This window comes from Haemaphysalis longicornis, unplaced genomic scaffold (genome assembly GCF_048455015.1).
Source record: "Haemaphysalis longicornis isolate Haplotype H1 unplaced genomic scaffold, Haemaphysalis longicornis Haplotype H1 scaffold_7, whole genome shotgun sequence".
NCBI classification, from domain to species: Eukaryota; Metazoa; Arthropoda; class Arachnida; order Ixodida; family Ixodidae; genus Haemaphysalis; species Haemaphysalis longicornis.
In genome coordinates this window covers 95,095,839-95,118,130 of record NW_027526422.1, presented here as the reverse complement: position 1 = coordinate 95,118,130, position 22,292 = coordinate 95,095,839, and the positions used below count along the sequence as shown (strand labels likewise).

At 50.9% G+C, this 22,292-nt stretch overlaps 2 protein-coding genes across 2 annotated transcripts; both read left to right on the top strand.

The window, feature by feature from the left end:
* Positions 1-3,438: 3,438 nt before the first annotated feature.
* Positions 3,439-17,497, top strand: LOC144146413 (sodium- and chloride-dependent neutral and basic amino acid transporter B(0+)-like). Its single transcript, XM_077678367.1, has 2 exons — positions 3,439-5,225; positions 17,353-17,497. Exons 1-2 carry the CDS (start codon positions 3,439-3,441, stop codon positions 17,495-17,497), a joined length of 1,932 nt encoding a protein of 643 aa, XP_077534493.1.
* A 2,306-nt stretch (positions 17,498-19,803) lies between these two features.
* LOC144146412 (sodium-dependent dopamine transporter-like) lies at positions 19,804-21,909 on the top strand. The gene has a single exon (XM_077678365.1). The coding sequence runs from the start codon at positions 19,804-19,806 to the stop codon at positions 21,907-21,909; it is 2,106 nt and encodes a 701-aa protein (XP_077534491.1).
* Positions 21,910-22,292: the final 383 nt, after the last annotated feature.

Sequence of the window (22,292 nt, the reverse complement as noted above, 5' to 3'; positions counted from 1 at the left end):
GCACTCTTGCAAAAAAAGAATATCAACTTTCATTGCTCGCGCAAAATGCATGATCTCTCTCTGCTTGTCAAGGCTGCGGAAGCCTTGAGCATTTAAAGAAAGTAAATGCACTTGCATTAAAGGATTTAGTAAAATTAGGGCCTTTTTTCGTTGTCAATCCCTTACTCCTCCTCAGAAATCAGCGACGCGGTTCACGAGCTCAGCTGGCCTCGTTATACCTTTAAAAAAAGGCGAAGCATACGGCCTCGTGAGGCGCAGCCTTCCTGCGTCTCGCGTGCCCAACGCTAAACAAGCTCCTAGCGTGGGGCGCGCCCACGACATGCACGTGATGCCGGAACGGAGCAACCGAGGGAGCTGGCAGAGGCCGTGTGCAAAAAAGAACGCTGTCACATGATGTGTGTACTGAGGAGGAAAGGCGACCAAAATGGCCGTCGAACCCAAAACAAAATCGAACATCAAAATGGCAATGAAAGGAGCATCAATGGGATTTCGTGCTGGCAATCGTTTCAACCACTGCTTCCCATTTCGCCAGCATAAAACCCCGTGGGCAAGCAAGAATAACACGGCCATCTGACAATGAAGGATGGCTAGACTGGCAACGAAATCCATTGATGCTACCTTCATTTACAAATCAGGACTAGCGTTGGAGGCGGGCAGACACAGTTTCTTACTGGGGTCTGCCGTGTCATCTGAGGGCGTTGGCATCGATAACAGCCGCTTGCTGTCCACTCGTGAGGCGCCTAGCAAGTCCCACACCTGATTAATTGGGGTGACCAGACGCGGGTCCTTGCCTTGCGTTGAACAGTCCGGTTCGCTCAAGGGTGCTGGGTCGGTCGGGAGGGAGGCATCCTCGGAGGGTCTAGGGGAGGCGCCATGATGGTCAGCTGCTGTCACATCGCGATGGTAGGGTTTTGCCGCCTCACGACGAATGGGCTTCACGTCGTCCTCGTTGGATGGGGCACGGAGACCACGGCAGCGAGGTCCACGGGGAAGCTTGGTCGCACGAGCAGAATCCACTGACTTCAGTGGTGCGGGGGCTGTATGAAAGTCAGTAGAGCCACTTTCCTCTGTTTCGATATCCGAAGAGCTTGGCAGCGAAAAGGAAGCATCAGAGGATGAGCTGCTCTCCGTCGCTGCACTGGGCTGGCTAGTCTGCTCCTCAGATGATGACGTGTCCTTGTCCGGATACGGCAAGGAGGGTGATTCTTCCATCGGCGTCTCATCAACTGCAGCTTTGTCCTGCGAAGTGTCATCGTTGGACGATTGCGCAGGGCTACAGGGGATATCGGCAGGTAGGGCCTGTAGGGGGGTCAAAGTCGCCTGAGGGGTCTCGCTGGTATTTCGGGGCAGTTCAGGAAAGTCGCTCGCCGCCTGCGCGTAAGAACGTGGACGGAGGCAGTCGGCTGTGGCGTGATTTCCCCGACAACGGCGACATCGGGCCGAGCACGAGTTGAACTCGTGGCCGAATGTCTCGCACCGACGGCACCACGGCGTTTTACAGTCCGTGCCGTTGTGACCTTCAAGCTCACAACGAGAGCAAACTCTCTTCACGCCCCTGTACTCACACTGCACCTTGTACCCACGCACCGACAGGAAGTTCGGGATGGGCGACTTCATCTCGATGCGGACGAGGCGCATGCCGTTCTCAATGCGCGGCCGACTATTGAAGTTCGGGTACTGAATGCTGAGCACCCGACCGTAAGGCGCTAGGGCTGCCCCCAAGTCTTGGTCGTGCATGTACCACTGAAAACGGTACACGGTTACGTACACAATCTGGGGTCCGATGCATGTGACTGGGCATGAAATGCCATTCACGACGATGGCAGAACGCTCATTCAGGGACTTCGCTGCAGCAGCGGACGTGACCGCGGCACAAAACTTCATGCCTCCTTGGTGTTGGAGACCCTTCAGGCCGTGGGGACCCACGACGTCTTCAATGGCATCGATGATGTCGTCAACAGAGGCGTCTTTCGGCGCATCAAACTTGAAGCACTGTGACTTCGGCACTGGAGGCCGGTAGTGCACGGCTGCGGGCTGAGGAGAGGCCATCTTGGCCACAAGTCAAGGATGGGGCAAGTCCAGAAGGCAGCAGACGTCCAACAACGCGGGAGGGCGGGTAGGGGCCACCCAACGCAAACGTAGGGCCGCCCCGCGAAAACACTGAGAAAACGACGAAAACTGCGACTCCTTGGTGATCAACAAAGGAACAAGGAAGAAGCGGAATGAGTCATGACCACCGAACAGCCCAGCACCAGCATCGTTTCTTCACGTGCAAATGAAGAACCGCATTTGCAACGCGTTCGAGAGGACCCCTCAGTGCTAGAGAAAGTCATTGAATACTCGCTAACCAGTGGTCTCTACAAGTGGGTGTAATAACCTGGACCGATACCTGTCAAAAACGTTGCACCTATCTCTTCACGAAATTTGCGAACTATATGTTCACGCACTTAAAATGCTATCCACCATTTCAACTGATTGAACATTGAACAGCGTTCTTTTTCGATTATTCCCTCCCTTCCTTCCTGTCCCTCTCCTTCCCCAACAGGGCATTCATGCCCCCTCTGATAATAAAGGTATTTCTTCTCCACTGGCTTCGGTGTTCCTTCTTTTTCTTCACCTTGGTGAACTATTCGTATCCATCTGGGGATTGGCCAGAGCTGTAATGATTGACTGATTGCTTACGGTGTTTCACGTACCGGTGCGACACAGGCGATGAAGCGCACCGTACTGGAGGGTTCCGGATTAATATTGAAATCGGGTGATCTTTAACGTGGGCTGAAATCTCGAACACACGGGCGTTTTCGCCTATCGCTGCATCAGAAAAGCGGCCGCCGCGGTCGGGTATCGAACCCGCGTCCTACGGCTCAGCAGTACAATGTCATAGTCACTGAGCCACCGCGGCAGATTGTACAGGTGTACGCGGCTGCTATTTAGTAAGTAATGAAATGGTAAATAACAAAAACATAACCAGATGGTCTCAGTTGGCGCGGGGTGATTGACGAAATCACTGTTTCTGTACAGTAAATAACTACTTCCTTCAACATGACTGAAAAACTTTCGGGGAGACCTTGGTCCTGCAGAGGAAGCAAAGAGGCTGATTGCGATGATCATAGCGCCGAAAGGAACACAGTAGCCGTTATCCCTTTCCTGTCTTCCCTTTGGGGCTACGTGCAAAACTCATCAAGACCATCATCATCATCATATTCAATCTCATGGGGCAGTGGTTGGATAAACTCTGCCCAAAAAAGAGGAGAAAGAGCCTAGCCCGCGCCGGACGGCCGCCATTTTCCGCCGACTCCAGCAACCGCCCACCGAACAGCCTTCCCCTCCGGAAGAATCCTGCTGTGCTTGCTGTGCTGAACCCAGGACGCCATCATTATTTACCGTTTGTCTCTCCACATCTTTTTCCACGAGCAAGACGCTGCAAAGAGTTCAATCATGCCACTGGAGAGGGAGCGATGGAGCAGCACATCGGACTGTCTCGTCTGCTGCCTGAACCTGTGTATCGGACTCAGCAATGTGTCCACGCTACCCTACCTCGTTTACCACAACGGAGGTCTGGTATTCGTAGTGGTATACGGGATCCTGCTCTGTGCCATGGGCTTACCCATGCTCTACCTGGAGGTCTTCTTAGGACAGTTCTCCGGTTGTTCCATGCCAGGGGCACTCGGGGGATTCCCTATGGCAAAAGGCGTGGGATGGACAATGGTGTACGCGGAATTGTGCATGACGCTTTACAATGCGCCTCTGCTTGCCAACTGCTTCGTCTACTTGGCGTCCTCGCTCCAGAACGAGTTTCCTTGGAACACCTGCCTAGAGAGCGACGTCGAGCAGCATGGCTGCTACCAGATCCAGCATGGCGCTTATCCATGCAACAAAGTTAATGCTACGCTGGCCAACCGCTACTCGTCACAAAACTACAGCGGTAAGGACGGGGTCGTTGTCGGGGGTGGAGAGAATCCAGTCGTCGTTGTCCCGTTAGAGGAGTACGCTTACCTGCGTGACAGCTGCATCAACGGCACTTATTCGGCGGCTCAACTGTTCTATCACCGGAGCCTGATGCTCTTCGGCTTCACTAAGGACGCTATTTACCAGCGGGGAGGAACAGTAAGCGCCATGGTAGTCGTGTGTACGCTTGGCATCGTCGTCATCTTCTTGGGAACCTACTCCGTGAAAAAGGCGTCATACGTCCTGCTATTCACGCAGTTCTCTCTGCTCGCCTTGCTCTGCGTGCACGGCTCAGTGCTGAGTGGAGCCAGATCTGGAATAGCCGCATTTCTCACGCCAGATCTATCCAAGGCTTTCCTCCAAGAGACGTGGTACTCAGCTGCTCACCACATGTTTTTTAGCCTTGACCTGTCCGTGGGCGTGATTAGCTTCTTCGCCAGCCGCAACGACTTCCACTGGCCAATTTTCGGTACTGCACTAAGGATAGCCATCTGCGACCTTCTCTTCGGACTGTTTGCCGGCTTCGTCACGTTCAGCTTGTATGGCCACTTGGAGGATTCTTTCGCGATGCCCATTGCTGACCTGGCCACCAAAGATGTCGACAACTTATTCGTGACCATTCCCGAGACCATCAAGCTGCTCACCTGGCCGCACATCTGGGTGGTTCCCTTCTACGTCATGGTGACGGTTGTTGTATGCGGCACTCAGTTCTGTTATCTGGCGGCCATTCTGGACAGCCTGAGAGACCTCTATCCCGTGGTTGGCGACAGGCCCGTGCTATCGTCTTTAGTCGCCTGCTTGGGGGCATTCGTGATCGGCCTGCCCCTCGCTATGCTCATCGAAGGCGAATCAATTCGTGAGTTCGTGAACAGGTTCGTCAAGGGAAATTTCATCTTTTTGGTAGGGATAGCGGAAATGCTGTTTATTGCTTACGGCTACGGTGCCGGTCGCCTCGTCAACGACATCGTCTTCATGTTCGACGCACGACCGCCAGTTTTTCTCCCGTTCTGCTGGCGCTTCGTCTGCCCTGTCATCCTCGCTCTCACGGGCATCGGCCTACTGACACGGCACGCTCGCAGGCAGCCTGCCCCTTCCACCAGTCCTCACTGGGTGAGCAGCGCTGAAATCGCCGCCTTCGCTGCCATTATCATCCTTTTTGGAGCGTTCGCCCTCGACACTCTGGCCAAGAACAATTACGATCTGTACGCCGCCTTGCAACCCCAGCAAGGTTACGGACCAAAAGACCCGGTCGTCTACTCCCGCTATCAGACCTTTTTGTGCGAAAGAAACGCAGGGCCAGCGGACGAGACAACGAAACCACCGGCGCCAGATGCCAATGGCGGTGTGTCTGAACTTCCTGCTCCTCGTGCACTAACCGCGGGGCCTAACGAGATGCAAGAGAAAGGCACAGCTACAGTGATTAGGTGGTCGGAAACTGTCGTCGTAGAGCCTGCAACGGCAGCCGCTGCGCCTGACAGGCTCTCCGAACTCGGGGCAACCAGCCGTACTGTACCGACGACCACTGGTGCCACTTTGCTGAAGGCGACGAACATAGGCGCGGAGCCGAACTCTACTCACACTCGAGCAACGGTGACACCAGCTCTACGTTCCGTTCATCCTCCGCATCGAGTCCAAAAACGCGGCGCGAATGATGTCCAGGGTTATTTTTGAACTTCTGCGCTCATTTTCTCTGCTTTTGCTTAACTTTTATCACGTATTTTAGCGAGAGGTACTGTTCTCTGAAGGTGTAAACTGGTTTTCGGACAGGCATGCAACTAAAGTGGCCACCGTTAGCCTAAGCCATCAGCACGAATGATGGCGAATAATCCCGTGAATGAGCATAGACAATCTAGTTTTTCTTTTCATTCTTGAGGCAGACAGAAATGCCTGTATCATATTAACTTTGACGCACACACTGTAATCTGTAGCGCAGCGACTGTCATTGAAATGCCTAGGCCCGGCTACCGCAGTAAATTTATCTTTCCCTGCCTTGATTTCCATTACTCCGCGAGAACAGAACGACTGTATTTTGCGTAGTAGATAAACTCCGATGCACACTGAAGCGGGGTCAATCTATGCTTGTCCTTCACTTGTCCTTCTTTCATTCCCCCGTTAGTAGTGATAAGCGGTACGACAACCTCTGACCTCACCTTCGCGTTGAGGTCATCGCGTTAAGGCCATCCCAGGGCGGTTAGCTGTCATGCAGCGGCTATGAGGACCCATCTTGACGTACACGTTGGATTTCGGCGTTTCCCGTAGCCAGTCGTTCATCGTGTAATAAAAAAAATCCTCTTCGTCGGGAATGCGTATGATTAACGATGGTTGATTGGTTGCGGGGTTTAACACCCCGAAGCCCCACCCGGCCTATGAGTCGCGCCGTAGTGGAGGGCCCCGCACTAATTTTGACCACCTGTGTATCTTTAGCGTGTGCCGAAATCACGACCCATGAGCGTTTTAATTTTTCGCCTCCATGAGAAAAGCAGCCACCGTGGCCAGGATCGAAGCCGCGTCCTTGGCCTCAGATGCACAACGCCCCCACTGAGCCACCACGGCTTGTTATGATAACGGATTTTAATGGAAGCTTCTGGTGCATCGGAACCGCTTGACCGACTTCAATATTTTTATGCGGAAACAGGATAACTGTTATATTGTGTGTGGTACAGAGCAGAGTCTTCTAAAAGGTACTTTTTTTGCGAGAGTTTGCCTTACGGCATAACAGTTATATATACAACATCACATTTGTGTCACGCAGAAACGTAAGCAGAAACCGGTACTGAGGGCCCCAGATCCACCGCTGTAGATCAGGGGGTCTCCCAGGATGGAGCCCTGTGCCTCGGAGGTGTTGCAGGCGAAAGGTTTGCAGGGCAGGGCAGGCCCATAGAAGGTGGCTCGTGTCGTCTTCGGACGCAGGGACCGTACAAAAGGGACAGGTGTCCGCAAACGGTGAATGATAGCGGGCAGGCCAAGCGTGGGTCACTGCTGGGGATAAGGCCACCCCAACTCGAAGCCTCCGCAGCAGCACCTCCTCCCAGCGAGCGAGCCCACTGGGGAGGTCAGTTCCACGCGGTGGAAGTAAAGCACGCGTGGCGCGGCGGAGGCTCTCCTTCTCCACCAGCAGTTCTTCTAGGGTGGACATTGGAAGAAGTGGTAGCGGCCGTGAAAGGTGTATACGGCGTTAGGCGCGATCCGCCGCTATGTGGTCAGGAAGCATGTCCCGGCGAACCCACAAAACACGCACAGGGCATGGGTATGTGTCCAGGATCGCGTGAATACGTGCCGACATGCTGGTGCTACGCGCGAAAAAAGGTGATGATGATGATGATGATGATGATGATGTCCTCAAATTTTTTGGCACGTACCCACAAGGGGGGATTGGCCAGGGCTAAACCGGTTAAAAACGTGGGACTTCAAAATGCTTATTTCCGGAAAGAGGCTGTAAAAGGAAACTTAGATGTGAATGAAACCCGAATTACCCATTAATCAGCACCGCTTAGCAATTCAAACGACCTGAGGCAGAGATAAAATTTTGAATGCAATTATATATATCCCTTCTTGCAAATCCCAGCTTTGATGCGCCAATAGATAATATAAGTGTTATCGATAAAGTCAACCCCAACCGCTCAATCGGCTCCTTCAAAAACAGTTGTCTACCTGTTGAGAAACGGCGACAGTCGAGGAAAAAATGATCGATTGTTTCGGGGACCTGGCACCGCACACATAGTTCTGTAGGTGAAAGTTCCGATCTGAACAGATAGAAATTAAGCCTTGGAACCCTGCAGCGCAGCTCGGTGAAGGTCACCTCGCATTGCCGAGAGCCACAAAAATGAACATTCCACCCGTACGTACTTTAAATGTTGGAACTCTTCAAATGATAAGAGTGAATCGGAACGGGTGGCGTCTAAATGCCAATATCGTCTTAGTCTCGCAGATGCAAATAGAGCCAGATTAGGAATTCCGAATTGAATGGGAGCTGTGACGGCGAGATTAGCTAAATGGTCCGCTTGCTCGTTGCCCCTGATGTCCGTATGGCCAGGGACCCAAGACAAGCGTACCTCCTTCACGTGCCTGGGAACAAAAAATAATAGTGTGCGGTACAATGGAGAGTCCGAAGAGGAAGTTAACGCCGATATAACTGCCATCGAATCAGATAATATGATGATTTTTGATACATGCTGCGGTACTTTGCATAGAGCGAGAGCTATTGCTAAAAATTCGGCCATAAAAATGGGTGTGTAATCCGGGATTCGCAGCGAATAACTCCAGTCTAAAGATTGTGAAAAAATGCCAATTCCAGCTTTCTCGCCATTTTGAGATGCATCAGTATAAATCACAGAAGAAGCAGGATACTGGGATAAATATTCATTTAAAATAGCGGCTAATATCGAGCGTGGTAGAAGTTTTGCAGCGGAAGGGAAGGGGTTTTGAAAGTAAAACTCAGTTTCTCGCTCGATTGTGGATACCGGAATGACCTCATATAACTTAACAGAAATACAATCCAGGCATGATTGAACGAATAGCACTTGGGGGGAGATACGTTCAGGCCACGGAGATGTAAAAAATATACTCGGCTCACAAATAAATACAGGCTTGGCAGCCCCAGAGGGGGCTTCGTACATGCGGAGGTAAGTTTGCACCGTCAGCAAGAGAAAACGGACCCTAAGTTCAGGAACGCGTGCCTCTAAGTACAGAACTCGGTTCGAAACGAACCGGGGAAGGCCAAGACAAAATCGAAGAATGCGCCTCTCCAACAGGTATAACGGACGCAGTGTGTAGATAGGACAACTGCAAAACAAGACGCACCCAAACTCCATGACTGGCCGGACGTAGGCTCGGTACAACAGCAAAAGTGTGTCCCGGCGCATTCCTGCTCGCTTCCCACATAGTCTTTTCATGCGACCAAATGCTCTCTCCGCTTTTGTGACCGATGCGTTAATATGTGCCTTCCAATCAAGAGCCGACGTGTATGTAACACCAAGATATTTCAGCGAATCCACCTGCGGAATGACTTGATTTTTGTAAGCGAGAGAAATTGAAATTGTTCCTGCAACCGGGAAGACAAGTAAAGCACTCTTCGACACATTTAACGTTAAATAAATGCTGTCAAGCCATGTCTCCAAGACAGATAAATAGGCCTGCAAACGGTCATATAGCGAATGAATGTCGATTGCGGCCGCAAAAAACGCTATATCATCCACATAAACGTAGGTTGTTACATCTGGGAATATAGGAATGTCACTCATAAGGATGTTAAAAAGTAAAGGCGATAAAACCGATCCTTGAGGCACCCCTCTAGTTTGTGGAAATCTTCCTGAAGATAGCCTTCCGTTTGTACAAAAGAATTCCCGATCAGCCAAAAACTCCCTAATCCAAGCAAAAAGATATGTAGGCAAGTTTATACGCGCTAGTTTGTCAAGTAAGATACCATGCTCGACACTGTCATAAGCTTTAGCTGCATCTAAGGTCACTAGTGCCGACACCAGTTTCCCTTTTTGTGCTAAGCGGATCCTCGCCTCTAAGTCCACATGAGCGTTCCAAATAGAACATCCGCGCCTAAAGCCAATCTGAGCAGGACTTATTACTTGCCTGTCCTGCATGAAAGAAGTCATCCGTTTAAAAAGTATTCGCTCTATTAACTTTATCATGTTGGAGGTCAGAGCAATCGGCCTTAAGTTGTCTAAATCGAAACCCTGACCTGGCTTTTTTTGGAGCAAAATTATCTTGGACACTTTCCAGTTGAGTGGAATCCAACAAAACCTGAGGGATGAATTTATCACATTCAATAGAACCGGTTGGAATTCCTCAGCCAAAAATTTAATAGCACCAACAGTCACGCCATCAAGCCCCGGTGCCGCAGAACGTGTGATGGACAAGGCCTCCGTCAGATCACAAGATGAGACTAGCATAAAATCATCCGTTTCTGGAGGACCGATAATACGGAAGTTATTACAACGAGAAGAAAAGCGAACCGCAAGACCTCTAGCAGAGCGCTCAAGAATCCGGGCCTCTTCAGCAGAAGTCAAGACCTCTGATGACTGTAACTTCTTGATAGAAACCGCCCGATTGCTTGCCATGAACTTATAGAGCGCTGCTTTATTTTTAGGGTTCGAAAGAGAGTCATTGAGATTTATAATGTAATCCATTTTAGCTTTCGCAACTGTACGTTTGAACACTGCTGCCATGTACTTATAGTTTATCCAATTTACAGGACAGTGATTGTGCAGAAGAGTCCTCAGAGCTGCTTTTCTACGGCAATAATCTCGGCTGCAATCAGAGTTCCACCAGTTAAAAACCTTTTGCTGTGCGGTACAATTGACTGTGAACTCAGCGTTTTTGGCTGCTGCTTGCAAAGACTCCATCGTTCGCTGAGCATCTACAATGGACTCAGTGGTCTGCATTGATGTAAAGCAATCCCGCAGTGCCCCCTGAAAAACTCGAGCGTTAATAAATTTTTGCTTTCTGACCTCAATTCTAGTTAGAGGGACACCTACCGTAAACTCAATAGGGAAATGATCACTGCTTGAGCCGCAGGGTAATGTACCCCAGGACGCGACTTGTACATTGCCTCAGGAGAAGGTCAAGTCCAAGGCCGATCGAGATCCACCACGCAAAAATGTAACAGCCCGGGAATTATAACAGGAAAAGGTCATTCTCCTGAAGCCAGTGTCAGAGCTCTAGACCACGAGAGTCCGTTGAAGCCCCAAGAAACGTGGTGAGCATTGAAGTCACCGGCAACAATAATTGTCGATTTACTAGCTATAAACCTGTCCAGTTCCGTAAAGTAGAGCGAAAAAAGGTACTCTTCCTTTTAGGCCGAGACACTACTTCTTTCTCACGGCGCAGCCGCTGGGCGCATACCCAAACCGGTAGGTTTGCCCCATGGGACATCGCCCAACACCTCGCTACAATATTTTTGGTATTATAGCCTTAGCGGGAGGCCATGCCGGGCTAAAATATTTGTGGGACAAGATTTGACTAGAGTCTGCGTAGATGATGCCTATGGGTTGGCATCGTGCGGAAGCAGTTGTCAGGGCGAAGATAATCGAAGAAGGAAAGACTTCACACAATTTGCGCCCACACCTCGCTACATTACCGAAATCCCTCCATTTCTTCTTACGAGCTTTGGAAAAGAGCTGTGACCAGCTCCGACCTCAATGACCAGCACCTGCTGGTGTTGAAGGCTCTTGAAGCTGGGAAAGCTCAAGGGGTCTTGGACTTGACTCTTCCCCACTGCTTTTTGCAAATAGCACGTTTACTCTCTCTCTCTCTCTCTCTCTCTCTCTCTCTCTCTCTCTCTCTCTCTCTCTCTCTCTCTCTCTCGATGATCCAGGTGTGTGGCTCTCGCGTTCCTGGGTGCGCGGGATTACTTAGACGCGTACCGGTGCATCCCCGTTTTTCTCTTTCTCAACGCTGTTGCAAGGATAGCACTGGTGCCACTAAAAAGCGTATTTAGAGATTCAAGTTACCCCGACATAATCCAATTCCGTGCAAGCACCCAGCTATTCGATCATCACCAGCATACGGGAGAGGTTGTTTGCTCTTGATCATACCACCACTGCCCGGACTGTGATTTGCTAGTGATGCTTAGAGGGCTGCCCGGTTGGGTAATGACCAAAATTGGTCTTAGCGTGCGAACGTTGTAACGTCAGTAACCACCACTTCTGTAGACACCACCTCTACGCCCATTGCTCTCCTAAAACTCCGACTTTAGGAAGCAAGACAAGCAAAACATCGGATGGCCTCCCTGATACGTTATCGCTTCGTCGTGGACGCACAATGACGAGCGGCTGAAGGCTGGTCTCCCCAAACAATTCAGAAATGGGTCCTAGAACCTCAAGGACAGAAACATTGCCCTTATTGCAATCTGGACGTCAAGTCCCATTTACACCATCTCATTTGGTGGTGTGCGTATGTTTAGAATCATGATCGTAGCTCCTATCAAGTCGCACCATGCTACCTTCCCTAAATTATCACACAAAATAGCCTGCGATGAGTTTCATTCCAGCTCGCTATCTTCCATATTAAGAGGCACCGGTTGCCTAGCACGTCCTTCACTGGGTCCCTGGTTCTTCACACTGAGAAACTGGAAGTGCCACTAGGAATTGGAGGTACTCGTACATTATCTTTCCTTTCCCTCACCACCCCAAACACACCCCACTGGCCTCGGTGTTCCTTCTTCTCCACCTTGGTGAACTATTTCGTATCCACCGGTGGATTGGCCAGAGCTGTAATGATTGATTGATTGATTGATTGATTGATTGATTGATTGATTGATTGATTGATTGATTGATTGATTGATTGATTGATTGATTGATTGATTGATTGATTGATTGATTGATTGTGGGGTTTACCGTACCGACGCTGCACAGGCGATAAAGCGCGCCGTAGTAGAGGGCTCCGGACAGGGGATCTTTAACGTGGGCCGAAATCTCGAACACCCGGGAGTTTTCGCCTATCGCCTCACCAGAAAAGCGATCGCCGCGGCCGGGTACCGAACCCGCGTGCTACGGCTCAGCAGCACAATGCCAAAGCCACTGAGCCACCGCGGCGGATGGTCAGAGCTGTGAGCGGCTGCTATTTAGTAAAGTATGGAAATGGTAAGAAACAGTGATTTCGTCCCATAACAGTGATTTCGTCCCATCACCCCCGATGGGACGAAATCACTGTTTCTGTTCACTAAATAACTTCTTTCTTCAGTGTGACTGGAAAACTTTGGGGGAGGCCTTCGTACTGCAGAGGAAGCAAAGAGGCTGATTGTGATGATGATAGCTGAATAGCGCGCTTAAAGTTATCGCACAGCATACAGAAGAAATCAGCAACTTAAACGCGGAAGTTTGTTCTCTGAAAAAGGTGGTGCACGAACAACAAGTAAAACTACATGACCTTGGGGATCGCAGTGGACGCCGCAATCTGATAATCTTTGGCATTCCCGAAATCCCAGATGAGAAGCATATTACATAAAAATAACACGTAATCGATAAAATATTCAGTGAAAAAACTGGAAGTTGTAACGCAAACTGTCGAAAGGGTGCACAGAGTAGGTAAGAGGAAAAAGCAGATAAGCCACGTCCTGTTATACAGAACTTTTTCGACTACAATGAAAAAATGTCATTGCTTCGAAACTGCTCTAAACTGAAAGCAACAAAATTGTCGATTAACCATGACGTTTGCAAAAATACTTTGACTAAACGCTCAAACCTGTGGTAGTATGGCAAACAGTTTAAAGATCAGGGGCGTAAAGAAACACTGGACTATGACCGCCTTCACGTCGACGACACTACCTATGTGTGGGACGAGGGTAAATCGTGTGATCTCCCATTCCGTCAGCCCAACGCCTCAGCTAATGCCATCCCAACCCGTCAGTCCAAATCTTCAACCACTCCCCCTTGATGCCAGACCAAACCGCTGCGAATAATTCTGATGAATGCTAGAAGTCTAGTCAACAAATGTAAACAGCTCGAAGAACTTATATTTCTTCATGATCCCCACATTCTAGCAGTAACCTGAACGTCGCTCTCATCGATTATCCTAGACTCTGAAATTATCCCACCGGCACACAAGTTACTTAGACGAGATCGTCACGGGTGTGGCGCAGGCGTCGCACTTATTCTAAAAAATGAGGTCGACTGCGTTCGACTCGAAGATATTCCCGAGCACGTAAGCATTTCGTGTCGTATCAATTATCACGATTTATCTGCAATATTTAGCGCCGTTTACCGGCCACCCAGAAGCCCATCATGTTATATGACATCTCTAAATACGTACCTAGAGCGCGTGGTCCGCCGAAAGGACAAATTAATATTCACTGGTGATGCATCGATTGTAACCAGATGTCTATTTCTGGCAATCAGGACACGGAGAGCACACGTCTGCTCCTTGATTCTGCACTTTTTTTACAATTTAGAGCAATTAGCGAAGATTCCCACTCGTATCACTGAAACAGTGCAATCAACGCTTGACCTGTTACTAATTTTCCCGGAAACTCTTCTGTAACTACGTCCGATTGTATTTCAGATCACAAGCTCATCCAGTTGTCGTTAAATGTGCGTAAAAAAAGAAAATAATTCATCCTGTCCAAACATTCCCCAATTTTTCGGCGGCAGACGATAGTCATCCTAGACAGCTTGTATTTTAGTCTTGATGAGTTTCAGCTTGGTGATGACATTTCATATCTCTGGGACAGATTTAAAAGACTCGTCATGTCATGTATTTCTTCATATGTTTCATTGCGCAAAAAGAAAAGTTAGGCACCACAACCCGTAGATCACACGAGAGATAATTCAAATAAAGCGCCGTATCGCTCGAAAGCGCAAAGCGAGGATACCAAATTCCGGACTGCGCACCCTGAAGCATTACCTGCTCGTCAAGTTGCGTAGTGCACGTATTATGTTTTACAGCCAAACCCTTTCAACATTCCTGAAGGAATCGCTCCAGAAATTTTGGCGCTTTTTATGAGACACTAAGCGGCAGACCAAGCAACTCAAGATTAACGGGAAAACTACCACTGTCACTACCAGGGGCGGATCCAGGCTTTTTCTGAGAGGGGGGTCAGCTCCTATCAGTGATGATGATGATGATAAGCAGGAGGAGGAGGAGGAGGAGGAGGAGCCTTATTTATTCACTGAAATGTCGGGAAAGCAAAAACACAAGGAATACAACAAGTCATCAATTCACCTTTTTCTGCGACCTGAGTGGTCATCTTCTTGGAGGTTTAATAATTAAGGGAGGGGTCAGGACATCCGGACCCCCCTCTGGACCACTACCAAGATTAACGTGAAAACTACAAAAGAGATTGCGAACGAATTTAATTCCACGTTTTTCAGGTCTTTCTCGCAACCTGCATCATCCATCGGCACCCAGATCGAAGAATCTTGCTCATTATCAATACACATTCCAATTCCCGATGTCATATTACACCAATAAGGTATATTCGCACTTTTAAATCTTGATGCAAAGAAATCGTGTGGCGCTGATGGCATCCCAAACATCTTTCTTCGACGACTGTCGCACTACCTTTATGTACTTTTTGAGGCGTCGCTCAACCAGAGCGCTTTGCCACATGACTGGTTGACGGCGAAGGTAATTCCTATACCCAAATCAGGTGACCTATTAGATGCGAAAAACAATAGACCGATTTCATTGATTAGTACCTGCTGCAAAATACTCCAACATGTAATAGCAAGCCATATATCGAAGCACCTTGAAGATAACAACTTCTTTGTTGAGTACCAGCATGGATTTAGGCGTAACGTATCTACAATAACACAACTAGTAACTGTTATTCATGACTTTGCAGCCGCAATCGATAATCACCAACAAATAGATGCAATCTTTTTAGATTTGTCAAAGGCCTTCGACCGGGTGCCGCACAATTTACTTGTGGCTAGGCTTTCAGAGATCGGTTTGCCCGACATTATGGTTCGTTGGATAAAAGCTGTGGGAACGCGACCTTAGCGCGTTCCCTTTGGTTCGGCTTCGCCACACCGCTTGCTCCTCGCAGGAACTTGCTCGGCAAGACGTCGGCGAGGGGGATCTACCTCCTCGCCGTAGGAGTGTCTGCTGCGGGGGGGAGTTGGAGCTCGGGAAGCGAGGCGAGAGGACGTGCCTAGCGACCTCCTTCCTTCGAGGATCGGGCGAAAAGGAGGGCGACAATGGCTGCCATCGGTGTCCCAGCGAGGCAAACGCGAGCGCGCTGAGGCGGCGCCCCGGCGATGACTGTTGTCGCGGTGAGTCGAACCTCTCGATTCCCTTAAATTGCCCGGGCGAGGAACTTGATCCTCGCCGTCAACCAGCTAGCCTGCATGCTCTTTGGATGTTTGTTATTCAGTAATAAATGTCAATGAGCGAAAACACTTGTCGCTTCCTTTGTTCCGGTGAGCCACGGCCCGCCGCGGCTGGCGCGGCACAGCGCGCAGCCGCGGGGTGGGAGATAGCTTGCTAGCGGGGCGAAACGAGAAGACAAAGACTGGTTAGTCTCTCTCGTCGCCGGTTTTGCTATTGCAGGGAAAAGTAAACTAACCTACTTTTAACCCCTCTATAATCCCACATCTGGCGCATCAACGTGGGGCTGGCTCTCGGAACATGGAACATGTCTTCGTTCGGTGTGAGAAAAGTTCTTTGTCCGAACCTGTCAAGTGTTACTGCTAGCGTGAATCAGATCGCTAGCGGAGGCAAGCGTACTTTCTTGAGAGCGGAGTGAACGTTGCTACATCGTGCTAGAACATGTGAGCGCCGAGTTTTCTCAGTGCGCCGTTTAGGCGGGACGTTTCTGCCGCGGCAAATTGAGGCACTGAAATTCTGAAGTCCAGCACCCATGACGCGCTAGGGCATAAGGCCCGCGCTGTAATTGCACGCCCGAAGTGAGCGAGTACGGAAGCTGAGTTGTTTGGCCCGATTTTCTTTTCTCTGCTGTCTCTTTTATCGACTCCGGGAGTCGGGCTCTGGGAGCCGTGTGGCCAGGGGCCACGGGTGCCGTAAGGGCTGTCTGGTATTGCGGCTCGGCACCGGGCGTTCCGACATCGCAAGACGCGATGGGCGCCGCCGCTCATTAAGCTGTTTGTATTGCAGCGAGCGGGTAGGGCCGACGACAAAGCCGATGTCTCCTTCACGGCTGTGCGAATGGGGCAGTAGAGCAAGCCTCTGGGTTGCCGGTCGCTGTCAAAGATGCGTGTTGCCCGAAGGCTTTTCGGAGCCGGCACCGCGTGGGAGAGGGCACGACCGAGGAGGACGTGGCTCGGTAGCAGACGGACGGGAAACGGCCCCTCTTCTCCACTGAATGACGGGGTGCGTGTCGTCGGAATGCTTTTTTTAAGTGGTTCTGCACGTAGCGGGGAAAAAAATCTCCTCCGCCTCGAGAAAGTGAGTTTTTGTGCGCTGTCGGAAACCGTCTTTTGACAGCCGCAATTGTTTAGCGTCGTGACACGCGGCCGATGCTGAGGAATAGCATTTCTTCCTTGCCTGACTTCATGGCTTGCGGGAATGCCGATGTGATACGCAATGCGAGTTGAGTCACCCAGGCTTGCTTGCTACGCGATGTCTGTGATGCCACCTGCTGCTCCGGGTCGGCGAGCGTTCGAGAGCTGGGGACCACTGGCGGCTGCCCTGGCGTGGCAGCTACTTGGAGGCGGCCTAGACGCGGCGCCGTGGGAGCTCCCTACGGCTGGCGTCTTCCTCCATGGAGGGCGTGTTGGTGCGGGCGGCGCCGTCGTGTGCTTCATGGCTTGGCGTCACTTCGGTGCTGGGCCGCACTTTGCGGTCGCGGGGCTCCTGGACCTGCTGATACGTCCTCGGTGCGTCCGGGCTGACAGCAGCAGCTGTACGGACGTCATCTATCAGCGCAGTCGCTACACTTGCTCGGGCTGGCTTCAGCACTACGCTTCGACACCCTGGCCTGCTGTCTTCGGCCAGGGCTGGACGGGACCTGCTGATCATCACCACCGACCGACAAGAGCGCCAGTGCGAGCAACGATGCTCGTGTTGGCCTGAGCTGTGCTGCGCTACGTCGAACCTATGGCTGAGAACTCTGCGGCCCCCGTTGCATTGGGCCAGCTGATGCCTTCTCAGCGGGTCTTGACGAAAGCAGCCCTAGGCACAGCTGTCTACGACGAAACTGCATCTATGCTTGGCATGCTTATTCGAGCCAACGTGTGCACCGTCACCTCAGAGGTGTTACCTGCGACACCTGAGCGTAAAATTGTGCATGCGGCTGACGATGCCTGTTTGACGACGGCGAGAGCAAGGACGGCTACTGCGCGGGGCAAACCTTCATGCTTTGTTTAATGTGATGAACATTGCGTTCACATGTCCCCGTGTGCTAATCTTTCAACGGTACGGAAACGTTTAAGGTTGGAGGGATGTGGGAACGCGACCTTAGCGCGTTCCCTTTGGTTCGGCTTCGCCACACCGCTTACTCCTCGCAGGAACTTGCTCGGCAAGACGTCGGCGAGGGGGATCTACCTCCTCGCCGTAGGAGTGTCTTTAAGCCGGCGAGCGCACGCGGGATGCGAGCTGCGGGGGGGAGTTGGAGCTCGGGAAGCGAGGCGAGAGGACGTGCCTAGCGACCTCCTTCCTTCGAGGATCGGGCGAAAAGGAGGGCGACAATGGCTGCCATCGGTGTCCCAGCGAGGCAAACGCGAGCGCGCTGAGGCGGCGCCCCGGCGATGACTGTTGTCGCGGTGAGTCGAACCTCTCGATTCCCTTAAATTGCCCGGGCGAGGAACTTGATCCTCGCCGTCAACCAGCTAGCCTGCATGCTCTTTGGATGTTTGTTATTCAGTAATAAATGTCAATGAGCGAAAACACTTGTCGCTTCCTTTGTTCCGGTGAGCCACGGCCCGCCGCGGCTGGCGCGGCACAGCGCGCAGCCGCGGGGTGGGAGATAGCTTGCTAGCGGGGCGAAACGAGAAGACAAAGACTGGTTAGTCTCTCTCGTCGCCAGTTTTGCTATTGCAGGGAAAAGTAAACTAACCTACTTTTAACCCCTCATTTATCCCACAAAGCTTACCTTGAAAACCGTACCCAATTTGTTGAATGTGATGGTGTTAGGTCAGATAGTCTACGTGTCTTATCAGGAGTGCCACAGGGCTCAGTGTTGGGACCCTTGTTGTTCCTAGTGTACATTAATAATATTGCGAAAGATATTGGTTACAGCATGAAGGTCAAACTGTTTGCAGATGACTGCGTTGTTTACTCTACTATCAAGAGTGGTTCTTGTGAGGTGCATTGAATGAAAATGTTTGTAAACTCGTGGACTGGTGTGATAAGAGGGGGATAGAAATTAATTTTTCAAAATCAGTTTCGATGGTCGTTACAACAAAAACAAATCTGCTTATTCACACCTATGTTATTAAAAACCGTGCTCTCAAAGTTTTAAGGTCTGTCAAACAATTGGGCTTAAGAATTACTAATAATCTGAAATGGAATATGCATATTGATAATATCTAAACAAAGCCTTTAAGAAACTTTGGTTCCTGAGAAGAAAACTGAAAGGATCTCTTTGTAACATTAGATTAGAAGCTTATCGCACCTTGATTCGCCCAGTCCTCGAGTACGCGTCAATAGTTTGGGACCCGTTCCATGCCACCAATATTACGAAGATTGAGCGTATCCAGTGTCTTGCTGCTTGTTTCATTTTGTCCGATTGAAGGACATCATCATCAGCAACAATTATGATAAAGACTCTTGACTTGCCATCACTTCAACTCCGCCGGCAGGTCACCCGCCCCAAATTTCTCTATCTATTGTACGACAACAAAACCGGACTGTCACACGAAGATTATCTACTTTCTTAACCACAGAGATCATCTATAATCAATCAGTGAAAAACCATACGACCATACTTCACCCGCACTCAAATATATCAGAAGTCTTTTTTTCCTAACACCATAGAACAATGGAACTGTTTGCCCATATCGATCACGGAATGTGCAAGTGTTGGTGCGTTTGAACATGCTTTGTATAATCAACTTTTGTAACCCTCTCCTGCTTGGGCAGCGATGCTGCCTGCAGTATTTCTAAATAAATAAATACATAAATAAAAAACGAACACAGTGGACATTATCCCTTTCCTGCCCTCCCTTTGGGGCTACGTGCCAAACTCATCAACGCCATCATCATCGTCATAATAATTGTCATTGGGCAGTGGTTGGTGAAACTCGGCCCGAAAAAGAGGAGAAAGAGCCTAGCCCCCTTCGGACAGCCGCCATTTTTCACCGACTCCAGCAACCGCGCACCGAACAGCTCTGCCCCTCCAGAAGAATCCTGCTGTGCCTGCTGTGCTGAACCCAGGGCGCCGTCATCATTTACCGTTCGTCTCTCTACAGCCTTTTCTACGAGCAAGACGCTGCAAAGAGTTCAATCATGCCGCCGGTGAGGGAGCTATGGAGCAGCACAGCGGACTGTTTCGTCTGCTGCCTGAACCTGTGTATCGGAATCGGCGATGTGTCCACGCTACCCTACCTCGTTTACCACAACGGCGGTCTCGTATTCATAGCGGTGTACGGGATCCTGCTTTGCGCTATGGGCATACCCATGCTCTACCTGGAGATCTTCTTAGGACAGTTCTCCGGTTGTTCCATGCCAGGGGCATTCGGGGGATTCCCTATGGCTAAAGGCGTGGGATGGACAATGGTGTACGCTGCCGTGTGCCTTTCGCTGTACAATGCACCGCTAATTGCGGAATGCTTCGTCTATTTGGCGTCCTCGCTCCAGAACGAGTTGCCTTGGAACACCTGCCTAGAGAGCGACGTCGAGCAGCATGGCTGCTACCAGATCCAGCATGGCGCTTATCCATGCAACAAAGTTAATGCTACGCTGGCCAACCGCTACTCGTCACAAAACTACAGCGGCAAGGACGGGGTCGTTGTCGGGGGTGGAGAGAATCCGGTTGTCGTTGTCCCGCTAGAGGAGTACGCTGACCTGCGTGGCAGCTGCATCAACGGCACTGATTCGGCGGCTCAACTGTTCTACCACCAGAGCCTGATGCACTTCGGCGTCACTCAAGACACCGCTTACCATCCGGGAGGTACAGTAAGTGCCATGGTAGTCGTGTGCACGCTTGGCTTCCTCGTCATTTTCTTGGGAACCTATTTCGTGAAAAAGGCGTCGACCGTCGTGCTCTTCATACAGTTCTCTCTGCTCGCCTTGCTCTGCGTGCTCGGCTCTATGCTCACTGGAGCGAGATCTGGAATAGCCGCTTTTCTCACGCCAGACCTATCCAAGGCTTTCCTCCTAGAGACGTGGTACTCAGCGGCTCACCACATGTTTTTCAGCCTTGACCTGTCCGTGGGCGTGATTACCTTCTTCGCCAGCCGCAACGACTTCCACTGGCCAATTTTCGGTACTGCGCTAAAGGTAGCCATCTGCGACCTTCTGTTCGGACTATTTGCCGGCTCCGTTGCTTTCAGCTTGTATGGCCACTTGGAGGATTCTTTCGCGGTGCCCATTGCTGACAAGGCCACCAAAGATGTCGACTACTTGTTCGTGACCTTTCCCGAGATCATCCAGCCACTCAACCACCCGCACATCTGGGCGGTTGCCTTCTACGTCACGGTGACGGTTGCCGTATGCGGCACTCAGTTCTGTTATCTGGCGGCCATGCTGGACAGCCTGAGAGATCTCTACCCTGTGGTGGGCGACAGGTCCGTGCTATCGTCTTTCGTCGCCTGCTTGGGGGCATTCGTGATCGGCCTGCCCCTCGCTATCCTCGACGAAGGCGAAGGATTTCGGGAGTTCGTGAACAGGATCGTCAAGGGAAATTTCATGTTTCTGGTAGGGATAGCGGAAGTGCTGTTCATTGCTTACGGCTACGGTGCCGGTCGCCTCGTCAACGACATCGTCTTCATGTTCGACGCACGACCGCCAGTTTTTCTCCCGTTCTGCTGGCGCTTCGTCTGCCCTGTCATCCTCGCTCTTACGGGCATCGGCCTACTGACAGGCGACGCTCACATGCAGTCTGTCGCTTCCACCAGTCCTCAGTGGGCGAGCCCCGCTGAAATCGCCGCCTTCGCTGCCATTATCATCCTTTTTGGAGCGTTCGCCCTCGACACTCTGGCCAAGAACAATTACGATCTGTACGCCGCCTTGCAGCCCCAGCAAGGTTACGGACCAAAGGACCCGGGCGTCTACTCCCGCTATCAGACCTTTTTGTCCCAGAGAAACGCAGGGCCAGCGGACGAGACAGCAAAACCGCCGGCGCCAGATGTCACTGGCGGTGTGCCTGAACTTCCTGCTCCTGGTGCACTAACCGCGGGGCCTAGCGAGATGGAAGACAACGGCGCTGGTACAGTGATTACGAGGTCGGAGAGTGTCGTCGTAGAGCCTGCAACGGTGGTCACTGCACCTGAAGGGCTCACCACGGTCGGGACAACCAACCGTACCATAGAGGCGACCACTGGTGCCGCTTTTCTGGACGCGGCGAACACAGGCGCGGAACCGACCTCCACTGGCACGTTCAAGCAATGCTGACACGTGGAACTCGTGTCAGCGTTGAGGTGGACATAAGACCTTGAGGCGGACATTAATGCCTCCTTAATATTTTGATATAAGCGGTGCTTTTATAAAACCAGGATTGTCTTTCCAGTGCATACGCCCGGGCTTCTGGTCTACATTTACCTTTCCCTGCTTTTATTTTGAACTATCACTCCGCCGAGAGCAGAATGACGGTATTTTGCGTAGATCATTAAACTATAGAAAAACTAGATTTTCTATGATCATTCACGCGATTAGTCGCCATTATTCGCGCTGGTCGCTTAGGCTATCGGTGGCCACTTTACTTACATGCCTCTCCGAAAACCAGTTTACGCCTTCGAAGGACAGTGCTTCTCGCTAAAATACGTGATAAAAATTAC

Excerpts from the sequence above, each read along its gene's own strand:
- LOC144146413 (XM_077678367.1), top strand. The coding sequence starts at position 3,439 with ATGCCACTGGAGAGGGAGCGATGGAGCAGCACATCGGACTGTCTCGTC. Across the intron at positions 5,226-17,352 it reads TCCCGCTATCAGACCTTTTT|GGCTGGACGGGACCTGCTGA; the intron begins GTGCGAAAGAAA and ends GTCTTCGGCCAG.
- LOC144146412 (XM_077678365.1), top strand. The coding sequence starts at position 19,804 with ATGCCGCCGGTGAGGGAGCTATGGAGCAGCACAGCGGACTGTTTCGTC.